General features: G+C 41.2%; 1 protein-coding gene across 4 annotated transcripts; it reads left to right on the top strand.

Moving 5' to 3' along the window:
* Positions 1-5,056: 5,056 nt before the first annotated feature.
* On the top strand, positions 5,057-16,279 carry FAM3B (FAM3 metabolism regulating signaling molecule B). 4 transcript variants are annotated; one of them, XM_059466369.1, is made up of 9 exons: positions 5,057-5,123; positions 9,531-9,668; positions 10,262-10,345; positions 10,427-10,550; positions 11,228-11,286; positions 12,750-12,800; positions 13,487-13,574; positions 14,299-14,431; positions 16,148-16,279. In XM_059466369.1, exons 1-9 carry the CDS (start codon positions 5,105-5,107, stop codon positions 16,235-16,237), a joined length of 786 nt encoding a protein of 261 aa, XP_059322352.1. In that variant the 5' UTR covers positions 5,057-5,104; the 3' UTR covers positions 16,238-16,279. The 4 variants fall into 4 exon arrangements, with proteins under 4 accessions (XP_059322352.1, XP_059322353.1, XP_059322354.1 ...); XM_059466372.1 differs by lacking the exon at positions 5,057-5,123 and adding an exon at positions 5,239-5,825; XM_059466370.1 differs by lacking the exon at positions 10,262-10,345.
* The last annotated feature ends 1,542 nt before the right edge of the window (positions 16,280-17,821 follow it).

Here is a 17,821-nt window from a genome sequence, read left to right as displayed (position 1 = left end):
TTCTCTTATGCTTTTGGAATTACCATCATCTTCAGAGCGCCCTCGGACTTCAGGCTCATTGAATCCAAAACTGTAAAACTGTTTGTTCACACTTCCCTTGTGTCACAGACACCTTTTATGAAAAATCCTTTTGCTAGGATTTTTTCTCCTGAGAAGCTGAGAGGCCTCAGAAATTAAATGTAAACAATGATTATCTGCTGCTGTGGAATGCAACAGGTGCATCTGGGATTGGTCTCATGTGGTTGTTTCTAATTAATGGCCAATCACAGCTGGCTCAGACTCTCAGGTCAGTCACAAGATTTTATTACCATTCCTTTCTATTCCTTGCTGGCCTTCTGATGAAATCCTTTCTTCTATTCTTTTAGTATAGTTTTAATATATAATTTTCTTTTAATATAATATATATAATGAAATAATAAATCAGCCTTCTGAAATATGGAGTCGAGGTTCCCCTCTTTTCCCTCATCCTGGGACCCCTGTGAACACCACCACACCCTTGCTCATCTTTGCCCATGAAAACTGGCCTGTTTAGACAAAACAGCCTTTAAGTTTGTGTGTGAAACACAAAAGCAAGAATTTGTTGCAAGAATACAGCTTTTTTTGATAATGACAGTGGAGTGTACACGAATACGTGAAGGTTGGCAATGTAAGTGCTCTGTGTAATTTCCAGTACAATGTGTAATTCTGATGGCCATTTAAACAGTGAACATTTACTAAAACAGTAAACATTTACTATTCTCCCCTTTCTCCACCAAAACAAACTCTTTAAAAATAAATGGCTTGTGGTTTCTTTGGTTTTTTTTTTTTTCCTTGTAGAGGCTGACAAGTACCACTTGCCTACACCTTGACTCATCATCTGTTTGGCTAGGGAATTCAATAGCTCTTCCCAAGAAATACAGGTTATTGCAAAGAATACAGGGATCTCTGCTGCCAGTGCCTACACAAATATTAGAGTATTGATTTTTACAGCTGTTAGCTAGATGAGACTGCTTTCTATGAATAGACAAGGTATTATGTTTCTTCAAATTCTTTTCATGCACCCAGAATTGTTCTGAAGTACTATGAGTAAGAATGCTATTTACTTTTCCCTTGAGTGCTTTTTAATTGTAAATTTAACATTACTTTCATCTTTCTGTACTCTTATTGAATGAGATTGTTTTTATTGTTGGACAGCTTGAACATTCTCTGGGCTTGTCGTTTATACTGATTTTTAACTGCTGATTTATTTTTGACTGCTGATGTATCCCCTCTATCTGGATCAAGTGCAATTCAATATATTCTCCATATGTTTCTCCGGATTAACAAAGCAGAAGAAAAACACACAAATTAGCCCCACCTTCGTTGTTCAGCAGGCCAGAAATACCCCAGACTCACAAATTTACAGGTTTTCCAGCTTATCAGCTGAAAGTAATCAATGCTTGCTTTTTACCCTTTGTTAAATGACCCATTTTTGCTTATCTTGGGGAAGGTGAATTTAATCCTTTATATCCACAAAAGAAGTATCTAAAAGTTCTCATCTTGTTTTAAGTATATAGTCCTGGGTTTCATGAAGACAGTGAAGGTATTTAAAAAAAGGGGGGAGGGTAAAAAACTCAAAGAAACAAACAAAAACCAGAAAAAATCAAACAAAAATCAACAGTAATTTTAATACAATACACATTTACATCTCTATTTCTCTATGTTCCCCTTCATGTCACCAGCACACAGGATGCTGAGTTATGGCACAGGCACATGGTGAATTATGGGTGAATTAAATAACTGCTTTTCCACACTGCTGCCCCTGTTGTCCATGCGCATGTTCTTGTCTGCCCCGAGTCTTAGGTAAAATTAGACACCAGTTGCACATTTTATGTAAGAGATCTATTTTCTTAGTTATTCTGATCTCTACAAGCAAAGATTTAGTCCAATGTTCTCCCCCTGCCTTGCTAACTCTGCCTTCCTTTTAAATCATTAAATTCTTTGAACTTGTCCTGGCAGGACAGAAAATCCACTGCTGGCCATTTGTGGGCAAGCAGAAAACACAAATTAAATTCTTACAAGGGCGGGCATGACACTTCTGCTCATTTGTTAGTCAAGTGAGGTGGATGCAGAAAATCTCTCTGTTGGTGCCACGGCTCAAAGGGCAAGCAGGAACTGGCTGGTGCAGTTTTAACTGGGTCAGACCATAAACCTCCTCTGCTGACTGGGTCTTGTGGTGATAAGACAAGAGTAAGACCCTGTAGATGCACTCAGCTGCTCCATTCGGTGTCATTTGTTTCCTGAGTAGATTTCCTGTCCTGCTTATCACCAAAGGGTCTCACAGCCTCACAGGAGTTGAGAGTGCAGATTAATATTTTGTAAGTTTTTCCTCTAAGATTTCAAAGTACAGAATGAATTTGAAATCTTAGAGGAATCTGCAGGATTCAATCAGAAATGATCCTTCAGAAGGGTTTTGCACCTCGCATCTTTGATTAATCACTAAAGAAAGAAGTGTAGCTTGTTTTTTTGCAGATACAAAAGAGATACATGAAGTAAAGCATTTTAGAGTTTCCTCTTCCTTAGGCACTTAAAATCTCCTCAGCCACTGGGTCCCTGGGATTTGGCAGGCCAGCAAACCAGGATTTGGAGCAAATGCCCGGGTGTAGTTCCATGTAGTTTAGGCAGTAATGAAAAAGATACTGCTACACTTTTCTTGTGGGTAAAAGCAGGCAAAATTTCATTTTTTCCTGTAGACACTGATGGCCAGTGAAGTGGGTTTTTCACTGTATTGAGGTGGTGACAAAGTTCCTAATGGCTTAAAATTTTTCCCTATGGAATCTGTGACCCACCACTACTCAAACAATAAATTTATTTCAAAACTAAATTATCCCAACTCCTAGTTAATATTCCTTGCTTTAATAAAAATATATGAATTTTTCATTTGTTTACCATACAGTGTTTTGGGTTAAGAGCTGGATTATTGTTACTTTAAGGGCTAGAAGTGCAGTCTTCAGCAGTTTCAATCATTTATTAACAGAGGCATCATTTTCTTATGCAGGTTAACACTTCCTGCAGAAGTAACTGCATATTTTAAAAAGTATGTCAGCCTAGTGTTGTCCTTAACTTCCTCTTGCCACCTCATAACTCTTTTTACTTTCTGTCCAATGCTTCTCATTGCTTAAGTTTATTTGTCCCATGTTACCTCTTTAATTATTCACACACCCAGGTTTTGTGGGACGTTGCTTTTTCATTTGCAAGCTCCAGGACATTTGAAAATAACCTGCAGCAATTACTCCCTTAGGTTTTACCTGCAATTTACAGGGTATTATAATATACAACTCACAGACAAGGACAAGAAACACCTCTCCTGCAGGGACTGCAAACATTTACAGCTTTCAGCAGTGCCCTGGGAGGAATGCAAAAGCCCCACTCTGGCTGCAGTTCCTATATGAGCCCTCCTGCAGGATTTTATTCATTTGTTTGCTGAGCTAAACATCATTCCTGTGCATCATTAGAGGCAGAGGGAATGAAAGAGCTTAGTGGAAACTAAATCTGAGAGGTTTTAAGGGCAACTGCAGAATCACAGAGTAGTTTGAGTGGTTTTCTGTGGAAACCCAGTGCTCAGGGACTTTGACCCTCATCCATGGAAAAAGTTTCCCAGACTTCAAGATAGACCAGAATCCACAAAAGTGTGAAATAGATTATAGAGAGCAGTGTAGGTGTATCACTTGGTGAGAAATTGAGGTTTTGGGGTTTTTAGTATGTTGTGGATGGAAGCAAGATGGAGGGCACAGGGTGTTGTCCTGGGTTTCCTCTTCATGCTGCTTCTTCCTCCTTCTCCATGGGTTTGGGTGGCATTTTGTAATTGGGCAGAAAAGTCCCCATTGCAGCTCTGTGGGATCAGTTATTGGGGTAAAAGGGAAAATAATCCAGGTGTCAGTTCTTCATTGGATAGTTTAGTCTTAAAAGCCCTTGTACCAAGAGTTTGTTGCCATTTTGTGCCTTCTGATGAAAAGCTGCAGAACTCACAGCAGTGAGACTGTTTTACTGATAAGAAATAATAAACACTTGAGTCTGAACACGAAACACCATCTCAAGTGCCTTCAATCCAGACCCAGAGAAACCCACAACTGGTACTGCCACAGTTCTCTAAATGAAAATTAGTGACCCAGCTACCCCAGCAGGAAGGAAACCCCCAGGTGATGGTGCACAACACCTGGTACACAAGAAAAGATGAGCCAAGGAAGGGTGGGCTCATGGTGGAAATTGTGTCATCCCAGAGCTGTGGAAAAAGGAGGAGGGGTCTCCAATGGAAAAAGCCCTGGGTTGGGTTCAGCAGACTCAAAAATAATTGGTTCACCTGGAGAATGGATCCAAACTCAAAGAGAGTAGGTCTAGGTTGGATATTAGGAAGAAATTCTTCCCTGAGAGGGTGGTGGGGCACTGTCCCATCCCTGGAAGTGTCCAAAGCTTGAGAAACCTGATACAGGGGGACGTTCCCTGGCCATGGAAGTGGGGTTGGGAGCAGATGATCTGTGAGGACCCACAGCACAGAAGAAAAGGAGAAGAAGAAATAAGGAAGGGAGAAAGGGAGAGAGAAACAAGGAGAGAAAGAGAGAAAAAGAAAGACAGAAAGAGAGAAAGGAAAGAAAGAGAAAAGAGAGAGAGAAAGAGAGAAAGGAAAGAAAAAGAGAAAGCGATAAAGGAAAGAAAGAGAAAAAAGAGGGAAAGGAAAGGAAAGGAAAGGAAAGGAAAGGAAAGGAAAGGAAAGGAAAGGAAAGGAAAGGAAAGGAAAGGAAAGGAAAGGAAAGGAAAGGAAAGGAAAGGAAAGGAAAGGAAAGGAAAGGAAAGGAAAGGAAAGGAAAGGAAAGGAAAGGAAAGGAAAGGAAAGGAAAGGAAAGGAAAGGAAAGGAAAGGAAAAGGAAAAGATGAGGGAAAAAGAAAAGGAAAAAGAAGGAAATGAGTGGCACATGTGCTCTCCTGTCCCGCGGGCCAGCTGGGTGCTCTCTGCGGAGAGTAATTTAAAGTTGTTTAACGGGGCGGTGCGGCGCTTACAGACAGCCGCTCCCCTTCCCGCTGTCTTCCCGGTGCTGGCAGGGGAAGGCTGCGAGAGGGACGGGCAGGAGGAAGAGGAAGAGGAGGAATAATGAAGCTGACCCGGCACTGTGAGTAGGATGCGCCCCGGAGCCGCTCCGGGCGGGATGAGACCCCCATGGCCAAGGGGAAGGGGCGAGAGGGCTGATGCCGGCTCAAAACCCAGCTCTTAGTCTGGAATAAGTCATGCTCGAGTCTTAAATATATTGTCCTTTTTTAGTTTTTTTCCTGTGTTCAAGCCTAGCTGTGTGCAGATGGGTGTGTGTTAGCGAGGTGTGGCTGCCTAGGGGTTTGGGATCAGCTAAATACAGAATAACCCAGTCCTGGGCTTGTATTTAGTGATTGAGTTGTTGCCAAGAGGCGCCTGAGGGACGAGGGAAATTGGGAGCTGCTGAAAGGTGGAAATGCTGACACAGGACACGAGGGAAGGGCAGGAAACTCTCTCAGGGGAGAGGAGATAGTAGGATAGGGAGATATTAGGATTTTAGGGAAAGGTTTTTCACCCAGAGGGTGGTCAGGCGCTGAACAGCTCCCCAGGGAAGAAGGGAGCACTGAACTTGACACAGCTCAAGAAGGGTTTGGACAACGCTCTCAGGCACAGGGTGGGATTGTTGGGGTTGGACTGGATGATCCTTGTGGGTCCCTTTAAACTCGGCATAATCTGTGATTCTGTCATTTTTCCTTATGCTCTGCTGTTTTACGTGTCCTGCCACACCTCCATCCTGACTGTCCTTCCTCCTGGCTTCTCTCTGCCACCTCCTCTGCCTGGCACTGTGAGTATCATGAGTGTCCCTGCCTCATGACAGTGACAAGATGGAACTCTCAGGGAACTCCTCCATGGCAGAAATGGAATGAGGGAGGCACAGCAACACCTCTGTAGCTCAGTGTCCCCATGGTGCTCCTTGGTGCTGAGCAAACACAGCCTCCAATATCAACAAAAGCACAGTCTGACTTCCCTGCATGCAGGCTGCACTTCGTGCTTTATTGTGCTTTATTGTGCTCTTGATTACCTTAACTTTGTCTGAGCTTATGGCTTTGCTGTTAACTGTGTAGAGGTTTGCACAGTGGAGAAACCCAAAAATGAATGTATGTGTGCAGGATAAATAACCTCAGTAAACCTAAGAGAGCCAGCTGGACCCAGCAGTTTGGGTCAATGAAATCTCTTGATGCCTTCTGAGTCCCAGAAAGCAAAAGCAAAAGTTGGTTGACAGTGAAAATATACTGTGAGTTTTGAGAACCAGGTACAAACTATGCAGGACAGTTGGGAAATCTATTGAGCCTTAAAAGACATAGTTCTAAATAAAATACAGAATATATTATAGGTTCACAGAACTATTTAGGTTGGGAAAAGCCTCCAAGATCATCAAGTCCAGCCTTTGATTGATCACCACTCTGTGAAATGGAGAGTAGCACTGAGTGCCACATCCAGTTGTTTCTTTCACTCCTCCAGGGATGGGCACTGCAAAGCTCCCTGGGCAGCCCTGCCAAGGCCTGAGCTCCCTTTCCATGGGCAAATTGCTGCTGCTGTCCCAGCTGAGCCTGCCCTGGCCCAGCCTGAGGCCGCTCCCTCTGCTCCTGTCCCTGTTCCCTGGAGCAGAGCCCGACCCCCCCGGCTGTGCCCTCCTGGCAGGGACTTGTGCAGAGCCACAAGGGCCCCTGAGCCTCCTTTGCTCCAGCCTCAGCCCCTTCCAGCTCCCTCAGCCCCTGCTGGGGCTCCAGCCCCTGCCCAGCTCTGTTCTGGCACACTCCAGCCCCTCAATGCCTTTTTTGTGGTGAGGAGCCCAGAACTGGATGCAGGACTCGAGGTGTGGCCTCACCAGTGCCCAATACAGGCAGGTCCTGCTCCTGTGGCCACCCTGTTCCTGATCCAAGCCTCAGCCCATTGATCCAGCCTGTCCAGATCCTTCTGCAGAGCCTTCCTGCCCTCCAGCAGATCAACACTCCCACCCAACCTCATGTTGTCTGCAAACTGAGTGTGCAGTTGATCTCTTGATCCCCTCACCCAGATCATCAATAAAGACATTGAACCTGACCAGCCCCAGAATTAATCCTTGGGGGACAGCACTCAGGACTGGGTGTGGCACCATCCCCCAAAACCCCTGAGCAGACAATTCTTAACCCAGGGAAGGTGCACCTGTCCAGGCCTGGGCTGCAGCTTTTCCAGATGTGTGGGAGATGTGTCAAAGGTTTTGCTGAAGTCCAGGCACACAACATCCACAGCCTTCCCCACATCCCCCAGGGGGGTCATAGAAGGAGATCAGGTTGGTAAGGCAGGACCTGCCTTTCCTAAACCTTTGCTGGTCCCTTGGTTATCGTGTTTGTGCCACGTGATCACACTCAGGATAATCTGTTCCATGATTTCCACCAGGGAACAACATCAGGCATAACAGCAGTTAGACATTGTACTTTCTCTTCTATTTAGATAAAATGCTGCCCTGTTGAGCCTGTTTTGCAACAGAGTTGCTCCATAATAAGGATGAAAAATAGTGCAAATATATTGTAAAGGTAAACCTGCCATGCTAACTGTGGAATGAGCAAAACAAAACCTGACTGGTGCTCTCACAGATCTTTGCAATGCACCACGCCACATCCTCTCCCCAAAAATAGTCACTGAAATCTCTCAATGCAATTGTCATTGTCACTTCATTCTTCCAGGGTTTTGTCTTTGAAACTTGTGACTTGGCCTCCTATATTAATTAAATATATTTTGTATATAAATCTGGTAATTTTTTTTAATATTGAGAAAGAGCTAAGGTCATTCTGCTTGGTTCCAGCAGCTTCCTGATTTGTGCATGTGGACTTTGTCAGTGTTTGTGCTCACATCACTGCTCAAATGACGTGTCAGAGTAATTTCAGTATTATTTTAGTGTGGGTTTGCACCACTGCTCGTGGTGGAGTGAGAGATTTCTCATGAGTAATACGCAGGGAAATTCATAATAGCTGAAGATCCATTACATTACTTACTCAAACTTAATCCTTTGATGAAAACACACCAAGTTTTCACAATATTTTCCCTGCAGTCACACAAATGTTTCTGCAATGTTTCATTGGACTTTTTATTTTTAAAGCTGGGAGAATGCAGGAATAACCACGTGGAGAAATACAAAGAGGGAGTAGCTAGAGAGGAAAAAAATCTGTCTTTATGGTAGATTATCAACAGAACCTGTGTGAATAAAGTCTGCTCTTCCGGAAAAAAAAAAAAATCAAAGTTCCTTCTGGCATGAATAACCAGAGTAACAGAATTTTTCAGAATTTGGATGCAGACCAATTGGGCAGAATTCACAGGAGTGGCAGAAATTGCAAAACAGGACTTGATGAGGACAAGTGAAAAATCTGGCCTTATTCTAGAGAAAGGGTAGGGCAGAAATCTTAATGTTTATAAAAGACAGTTCAAAGAAGGAAAGGAGAGAATTATCTCATGAGTGTAAACAGTTATAAGGAAGGTTCAGACTGGATAATACAAGATATTTTCTAGAGAGCTGGCAAAGTAAACATTATGCATAGTTTTGGACATTGGTCCTGTTGAAATCAGTTTTTAGGACTACAAAATGAATAACTTTCACTTTAACGGACCCTTGTTTTGAAGGATGGTTCTTTGCAGATCAGGAAGTGACTCATGCCTCTAAAACAACCTATTCCACTGCTGCAGTGTGATATTTCCTAGTTTAGCATCATAAATTAGGTGGTGTGTTTCATCAGGAAAGCCGTCAGCACTTCTGGTGTTGAGGAAAAGCAGATATTCAATAGGAGGAGGAAACCTTCCACAACAAGGTGCTAAAACACTGGCACGGGTTATCCAGGGAGGAGGTGGCTGTCCCATCCCTGGAAATACCCAAGGTCAGGCTGGGCAGGGCTCTTAGCAGCCTGATGCAGCTGAAGAATTCCCTGCTCATTGAAAGAAGGGCAAATTAGATTAATTAATTAGATTGAGGGTCCCTCCCAACCCAGATTATTCGGTGATTCTGTGAATGCAGCGAGAGCTCATTGTGTGAAGGGGATTGTTTGGGCTATGCTGTTTTTACCCAGCATGTTAAAAATGTGGGTGCAGAAAATTCCCTGCTTGCTCAGTATTTAAAACAATTCCTGGAGTGTTTGCATGTCTCAAAAAATCAACGGTAACTGCAAAACACCTCTGTAGTACCCAGTATTTACTTTTCAGAGTCAAAAATCCTACAAGGATTGAGTTAAACTTTGTGTTTCTTTGAGATGCTATGGATGTGGATTGAAGAGAGTGATTGGGGGAATTTTCTGCTTGAAGATCAAGTTTTAGAAACAAAAGGGGTTGTCCTTGGAGATAGGAATTCACCTAATACTCCATTGCCACATCTCTGAAGGCTGTGGTTAGCACAGTGAATCAAAGAAAAACCAGCCAGTTTGGGTAGCAGTGCCAGAAAAAATAACAAGATTTTTTGTGTTGCTATGAAAACATTTTTATGTTTTTTGTTGGGTTTTTATCCTTTTTATTTTCCCCTTCACAGTTGTTCTGAGATTATTTGGATTCCTGTTGACATCCTTGGCTGCTTGGTATTTGGGATACTTTCTTGCTGCTCATGTACCCCAAAATACAGTATCTATTGCTGCACTTCAAGAGATTGGAAAGAAACCAGTGTTGAGGGGTATGTAGTTGTATTTATTTCCTTTTTTTCTTTCTTATACTGTATCTGATATTGTGTATTTATGTGCTAAATAATAAATGGCTTGTTAGCTAAGAAATCATTTGTATGTGCTATTATAAGAGTGAAGTTGACTGTAAAGTTAATTAAAGCAAAGCTAAACCTTTTCTTAGACACTGTTTTTGAAGAAACACAATGTCAGCCTAGTTTTGCAAATGTACAAAAGTAATTATTTGAACACTGATGTAAGAACAACTAATTTACTTCTGGGCAAAAGAGTGCAAAGCTGCAGCTTTGTTTCTATTGCACATAAGTTACATTTATGATAAACAGCTGAACCACTAACTAAACTTTGTAAGTAAATTCTCATTATTTTTTAGCTCTACTCTGACCAGGTGGTTTACTGTGTATATTTTTGTCATTCTATGACTAAGTTATTGTGTGAAAAGAGGTCTTAAAATAAGAATGATAACTATTCACTTCAAGCTGTTGGTAGGAGACCTTCATCCTGGTAGCTCTTATTTCCTGTTATGTGGAATAGCAGATAATAATTACCTTATTTTCAATTTTTTTGGATTATACCTCTTTGGAATCAGTGATAACTTCCAGCCCAAACCAACCTGTGATGAAGTTACCACGATCCCAGGATTCTGCGTTCAGATGTTTGAGTTCAGCAGCAGGTTGGCTTTAGGGGCATCATCCCATGTTGAAATTGGTCACGCAGCATCCAATAAAACATTTTTTCCTCTTTGCTGTTGCAGCCCCAGCCCCCAGAAGGCAGAAGTGTGGCCTCTGGGCTCCCTGCCCACCTGGGAACTTTGTCTATCGCATCCTCAGTGGTGGTGGCAAACAGAGGAGGCCTAAAATTTGTTTTGAGGATGAGGAGTGAGTACCATTCTAACTTTACACCTAATCCAGTGCTTTGTAAAGATATTTGGGTTGAGTAGCAGCAACTGAGCTCCTACCAGGGGCTCCATTCTGGTGGAAAACTTCAGAATTTATCTGACAGTATTTAACTCTTCTTCTTCTGTCTTTTTTTTTTTTTTTAACCTAATATCCAGTGATTTTCTTTGTTCTTCTATATAAGCTGCATACAATTGTTAGTTTTCAGCAGGATTTTTAATTTTCATGGTGCAGGATTTACAGAATTCTGACTGCTCAGCACCTTCTGAAAGTCAGATTCTTTCACAGCTTTTCAAACTGGACAGGTGAAATAACTTCAAAACCTTGCAGTGACCTTTCCTGGAGACATAATCCACAGAGAGTAGAGTCACAAAAACACCTCATCTTGTTTGTTTGGGGTTTTTTTCCTGCTTTATCTTCCTGGCTGCAAATGTGTGAAATATTTTCTTGATCTGGCTCATTTTGAAAGAGTCATTGTTGAACGAAACTTACTGATACACTGTGCAAGATTTTTAAGCTCTTGTTTACAATAGAGTTTTGAACTAAATAACTGAAGAAAACGTAAGTATCAGAAAATTACTTCGCCCTGGTAAACATAACTTTGCACAGAGCTTCTGGACAGGTGTCTTTTACTGATATTGTATTTATTTCAATTCCAGGTTTATAAATGAAGGGAATTATGAAGCTGAAAGTGGCATAATCATTGCCATTGTGAATTGTAAGTAAGAGAAAAAAATGTTAAAGAGACACATACTTTTGGACTGCAATAAATTACCAGTGTTCTTGGGGGGATTGGGTATTTTGTTTTGTGGGTTTTTTTACCATCTAGTATGGAAGGGAAAGGAAAATATTGCAAACCTGATTCACATGAATGTAAGAAAAACAAATCTGTGTGATAAAAACAGTCTTCTGGGTAAACAAAGGAGACATGTTCATAATCAATAGAGGAAAACAGAATAGAAAATGTGCACACAGATGTATTTTATTAGACAAAAGATTTGTAGCACAGCAAGAATATTTGTGATCTCCAGCAGCAGGACTCAGCTTTCAGCTTCAGTCCTTGATAAATTATATCTGCTGCTCACTGATAAGGGGGAGGCAGGAACTGAGAGCTGCAGTTCTGCCTCAAGGTGTAGCCATGGTACAAATTCCTTTTCCACACTTGTTCAGGATACAGAAAGACAAACTTGAATTAATATTAAACTACCGTTTGCTTACAGTAAAAGCACTGGAAGCAGCAGGTGTGCTTTATTCTAGGTTTGGAGGCACCTAAATCCTAAATTTTGATTTAGATGAATGGGAACGGTGATGAAGTGCACTGTATTCAATAATGGGTCCAGGAAAAAAATGAATGCCTAAATCTTGTGAGGGAGGGGGAAAAAAGGGAGTTCACAGGCACAGTCAAGCTGGCTTTGATCACAAAACACTTATATTTTAATTTTTTTTTGTCTCACAATTGCTAAGCAAGATCTTGACTTTGTCTAAACTTGTATGATTTTGCTGAGGATTAAATTAACCACTGACAAGAATCTGTTACAAATTTTTCCCCAGTAAACTACTGCCCCTTTTTTTCCAACAATCATAAAATCTTTCCTGGGTATAAAATACAAAAATGAGTTTAAAATGAAAGTAAGAGGAGAAATACTCATCTTGAAGGCACAAGCAAGATGGTAGCAAATAGAGCAGGTAAATCTGTCCATTATCCTGCACCAGTCTGTAGCAAAATATATTTTTTTACATGTCCACTAATTAGATCAGGCAAGATAATGACTGTTCTTAATTCGTGCCTTATGGATGAAAGGTTAAACATCTCAAACACTGCACAGAATAGAATTAAGCTCATTCAAATAGTCTTAGGCTTAACCAATTTTCCTATCTAGAGCTGTGACCTATTATATTATATTTAGATATAAAAACATGGAAGCACACACGAGACAATTATTTTAAATAAGAAGAAATAAAAATTTTTAGTCACTTTTGATGATTCGGAGACCATGCAAAACAAAATATTCTCCCCAAATCTTAAACTTGTTATTTCATATTTCTTCCAATTTAAGAACTGAAACAAAAGAAGCCAAATAATACTCAAAATTAGGGATGTCTAGCTTTAGCTGAAAATTCTAGGTTTGCCTATTGAATAAAATAATATTTGCTCATATTTAGATTTTTTTTTAATTACAGATAAAACAGGAAAACTCATTTCAACAAAATTTTTTGAAATGTGGGCAAGAGGTAAGAAAAGAGTCCAACAGAGCTTTTGTTAGTGTTTCTGCATTAAGAAAAGACAGATTCATGTAATTATCCTCCTCTTTCCTGTTTGACTTTGTATTCTCAACAGGGATCAGCTAGAAACAAACAGCTGCTGTATTCATAAAATATGTTCTGGCCAGATATGATGACAAATTTAGCCTGAAAAGCTGAATTTCTCCTGTTGGTTGAGATAGTTAATGATCTTTTTTGTTAAATTATCTTGTTCTTTTCCCCTTTTTTGTTTTGTCTTTTTCTTTGGTCTCCATTATTTCAGTCTGGTAGGAATAGCACCTAAAGAGATATGACATCCAGATACTTCACTCAGCAAAATTCCTTTTCCTGCCATATCTTGTTTTATTTTAGTTATAAAATCATCATAGGAAATTTGCTTATCTGTCTCTTAACATCATTCCACATAGCTGGAAAGATTATCTACTTTAAGAATAGCTTTTAACACATTTTCTGTACTTTGAATGGCAAATTTCCTTCCCTATTAGTGAGGAGAACCAGAATGCTCTGAGGCACAGGAAGGTGATTCCCTGACTCCATAAAAATGCTGGTGACTGTGGGTGCATGAGAAGGAATGTGATGTGTGTGCCAGGAATAAGCAGCTGTGTTATTCTGGTTATTCTGTTATTCTAATAATTTGTGTTATTATGACTCCACAGACCACTCAGGGGAGATGATGGATTTCATCAGGAAAGCACCAGAAGGGACCCTCCTTCTGATGGCCACTCAAGATGATGGCAGCACCAGGTAGGAGGTTATGGAGCCTGCGGGGCAGAGAGGTGAAAAGTTGGAAAATTCATGTTGGGAATTGGTGTAAAGGAATGGTAAATTCCATTCTACACTCAGAGTTGTTCTCTCACTTCTTGTCTAAAAGTTTTAATTCCATGACTTTTCCATGATTGCACATATCTGTGTGTTGGTGCTCCCTAGGATGGGTAGATATTATGTTGTTTAAAAGCACTCCAAATGTTGCTGTTACCTCTGGGTCACAATCTTCTTTACTTTGAAATGTTATTTATCCACACCTCCAATTATGATGTCTCTAGTCTGCGTTCCTTCTACCATCATAATCTGATTTTTCAGGTGCTTTTGAATCTTTGGGGGTTTTTAGCTGAGTTCATAATACAGTATTATTCAGGAAAATGCTTAATCCATGTTTGATACCTTTGTCCTTATTTAGGAAGGACTGAAACACCAGACAGTATTTGATATACATTTTCCTTTCTGCTATGCTATTACAAACAGGTTGTATTAACATCAGTCACTTACTGAGAAGGAAAAAATTTTATAAATTCAATTCTCTCTGTGAATTCAATGTGATGCTGCTACCACAGCTCTCAAGACTATTTAAATCTCATTTTTACTTCTGCAGGCTTAATGCTGAATGTAAAGCATTAATCAGCCATGATCTTTTTCATCATTTTTCACATCCTGAATTTTTAACACTCATTTTTTCACTACATTTTCCTAGGTTGAAAGATGGCGCCAAAAAATTAGTAGAAGAACTGGGAAGTAAAGAAATAAAGAATATAAAGTTCAGATCAAGTTGGGTTTTTATAGCTGCCAAAGGCTTCACTCTGCCACATAATATCCAAAAAGAAAAGGTCAAATTTGTTTCATTTTCACTTTATATTTGTCTGTATATCAAAACCAAAAACTTTGGGAATAACTTGTCCACAGGTTGCAGGAAGACTAAAGATACTATTTTTCACAGAGATTTCTGTTTGCATCTGTGCCCTTGTTATGTTCAGTTTCTGTAAGCCCAATCATGCTCATCATGGACTGAGGCAGACAGAAATGAGAAAATCCAACACAGAGTTCAGGTCCTTTGATGATGCTGTGTCACTGTCATGTTTTCTGAAAAATCCCTTCGCCAGGATTTCTGTCCTGGGAAGCTGAGAAGCCTCCGAGAAAAATGAAAATATTATTATCTCATTTGTTTCTCCTGGGTTTGCTGCTTTGGAATGTGGTTGGAGATTGTTTATCCAACATGTGAATTGTTTTTGCTTAATGACCAATCACAGTCCAGCTGTGTTGGGACTCTGGAGAGAGTCACAGGTTTTTCATTAGTATCTTGTTAAGCCTTCTGTCTGTAACCTTTCTCTATTCTTTAGTATAGTTTTAGTACAGCATTCTTTAATATAAGTACATAAAATAATAAATTGGCCTTCTAGGAACAGGGAGTCAGATTCTCAATTCCTCCTTCATCCTGGGGACCCCAAAAATACCACAATGCTGATTCCCTCCACAGCCTCGTCAAAGTTCCACAGTGGGGTTCTTTTCCCAGAATATCACTGGATCACAGAATGGTCAGGCTGGAAGGGCCCACAGTGGGTCACTGGTGCCACCTCCCTGCTCCAGCAGGGTCATCCCAGAGCACAGGGCACAGGGCTGGGTCCAGGTGGCTCTGGAATGTCCCCAGGAGGAGCCCCCAGAGCCCCTCTGGTCTCTGCTCAGGGCTGGGCACTGCCCAGGGCAGAAGTTGTGCCTCCTGTGAGGGGAATTGCTGGGCTCAGGCCCTGCCCGTGGCTCTGGGGCCATTGCTGGGCCTGGAGCAGAGCCTGGGCCTGCTCTGAGCTCTGCACACAGGGACAGACACAGGGACAGCCAGGGACAGACACAGGGACAGCCAGGGACAGACACAGGGACAGCCAGGGACAGCCACAGGGACAGACACAGGGCCAGGCAGGCCCAGGCAGGGCTCAGCCCCTCTCTCTCCCTGGGGCTCCTCTCCAGGCTGAGCAGCCCCAGCTCCCTCAGCCTTTCCTGGGCACGGAGCTGCTCCAGGCCCTTGCTCAGCTCCAGGAGCTCCTGGCCCTGCTGTGCTGAGGAGCCAGAGCTGGGCACAGCAGCCAGAGGTGCCCCCAGGGCTGGGCACAGGGGCAGGGTCAGCCCTGACCTGCTGGCAGTGCCCATCCCAATGACCCCAGGACACCATTGGCTTCGTTGGTCTCTGCTGGGCAGGGACAGCTATTGTCCCCAGGTCCTTCCCCATGGAGCTTTTTCCCAGCAGGTCACTCCTAGGTTGTGTTGGTGCGGAATATTTTTGCAATATTCTTCACATTTCAGAGCTTCTGCTGGACAAAGATAATCAGTTTAGTGTATGTCATGATAGCCATCTGTGAAATAAATAAAGCACTCCGTGTAAGAGAGAAACTGGCAGAATCTTCACCCATTATGTTAAGCAAGATGTGCAACATTCTCCTCAGCTTCCCAATCCTCCTTCATTACCCCCTCCTCTTGTATAAGATTTGAGAAACTGATATATAAATAGAAAAAAAGAGATACTGATTTTTTTTTCATTTATTTTATTTTTACAGATAAACCACTCTGACCAGACAAAGAACAGATACAAAGGCTGGCCAGCTGAAATCCAAATAGAGGGCTGTATCCCAAGAGACCTGATCTGAACAAATGCATACCTCATTAATAAAGACAATTCTATATTTTTATACCTATGACTGTAATGAATTGCCTCCAGAACTCAATAAGCATATGAACACCAATTATACAAGGCAAATGCACAGCTTTTAAACTATCTTTGCTCTCTGTGGTTTTATTCTAATCTGAAAGCAAACAGGTATTTTGATAAGAAGTGAAAATAAAATAGTCTGGTTTGGAAATGCAGTGTTCAGGAACTCAGTCATAAAATGCCAGGATTTGTGAAAGTGAGTATAGATTGTCATTAATATTTTTAGGGCTTTGGTTTTACTTGTTTCTTTTTTGTATGTCTTTTCTTTTGGTTCCCTTTAAATACTAATACACAAACAGCACTTAGTCTAAATTGCAATCTAAAACCGTTTGCAATACAGCAAATTACTTTGATGTCAGTTTATTAATAACATTCTTCTGTTGAGAGAAAGAATGGCAAGAGCAGGCACATTTGTTGAGCTGCTTTTAGTGATGTTGGCAACACAGAACAGCAATGCTAACATGTAAAGATCCAGTTACTTGAATTATTTTGCCAAATTCAAGCTGCAAATCTACATAGTTTGATTTAATTTTTTTTCTTCCTTTAAGTTCAACTTACATTAAAAAATGTAGGGACTTTATGCAAGCCTAAGTGTTGTTCATGTTAAATATAGAATCAAGCACATGATTGAAAGGAAGCTGTAGAAACATTTATTCAATTTCCCTTTTTTAAAGCACAGCATGTGTCTGGACAGTCTTAAGTGGTGTTTGTCCCCCTGTGGTTCAGACATCTCCCATATGGCTGATTCCATAACTTAAGTTGCTTCCTGCAGCATTCCACTGTTATTCTAATTATTCCCCAACCATATGGAATTAACCCAAAAGGACCAAGCCAATTACATGGAGAATAACTCATCACTATTCTTTTTATATCATTCCATGGTGTGTCTGATGATTGTCCTCATCTACTCCTTCCTGCCTAGACTGAACCCACCTGTTTTAATCTTTCCTTACATTTTTTCTTGATATTAAAACATTCGTTTTGTGGTTCCTGCTTGAAGCCCCTTTTGAAACTTTAAATGAAGCTTGAAAGCTTCAAATCTCCAACCGTGTCTGCCACCTGTAGTCACTGCTGTGTTCCCAGCAGCTTTCTGGTGTTGTGCCTCTCACCAATCCCTAAAGTTTCCTGCTACTGGTTTGCAAACTACTCCATAGCTCAGAGACACTGCCAAAAAATCAATTTAAATTAGTATGACTCAATTTGATTTTGGCAGACTCGGTGGTTGCTCCTTAGCACCTTGCTGATGATGAGGTGGGTACAAACTGAGCACTTCAATACTGTTTCTATGTTTTTCCACATTAAGTCATTCTTCTTAATAATAATAATTTTTTGGGTGGTGCTTGTGTTTCTGGCAGGACATTTATTCCTTTGCATCATAATCACCCTTTGCTACATGCCTGAATTATAAAAATAACATAATTACAGTGCTAATGGCTGGCAGTGCTCAAGAGTGCCAAGCTCTGAGACAGCCCTCGAGCTCTGTGCAGTCTGACAGCCACTGCCTCCTGCTCCAGGCCACAAT

This window comes from Ammospiza nelsoni, chromosome 2, assembly GCF_027579445.1.
Source record: "Ammospiza nelsoni isolate bAmmNel1 chromosome 2, bAmmNel1.pri, whole genome shotgun sequence".
Lineage (NCBI taxonomy): Eukaryota > Metazoa > Chordata > Aves > Passeriformes > Passerellidae > Ammospiza > Ammospiza nelsoni.
Note: the sequence above shows the minus strand (reverse complement) of the source record. Positions and strands in the feature narration are given on the sequence as shown.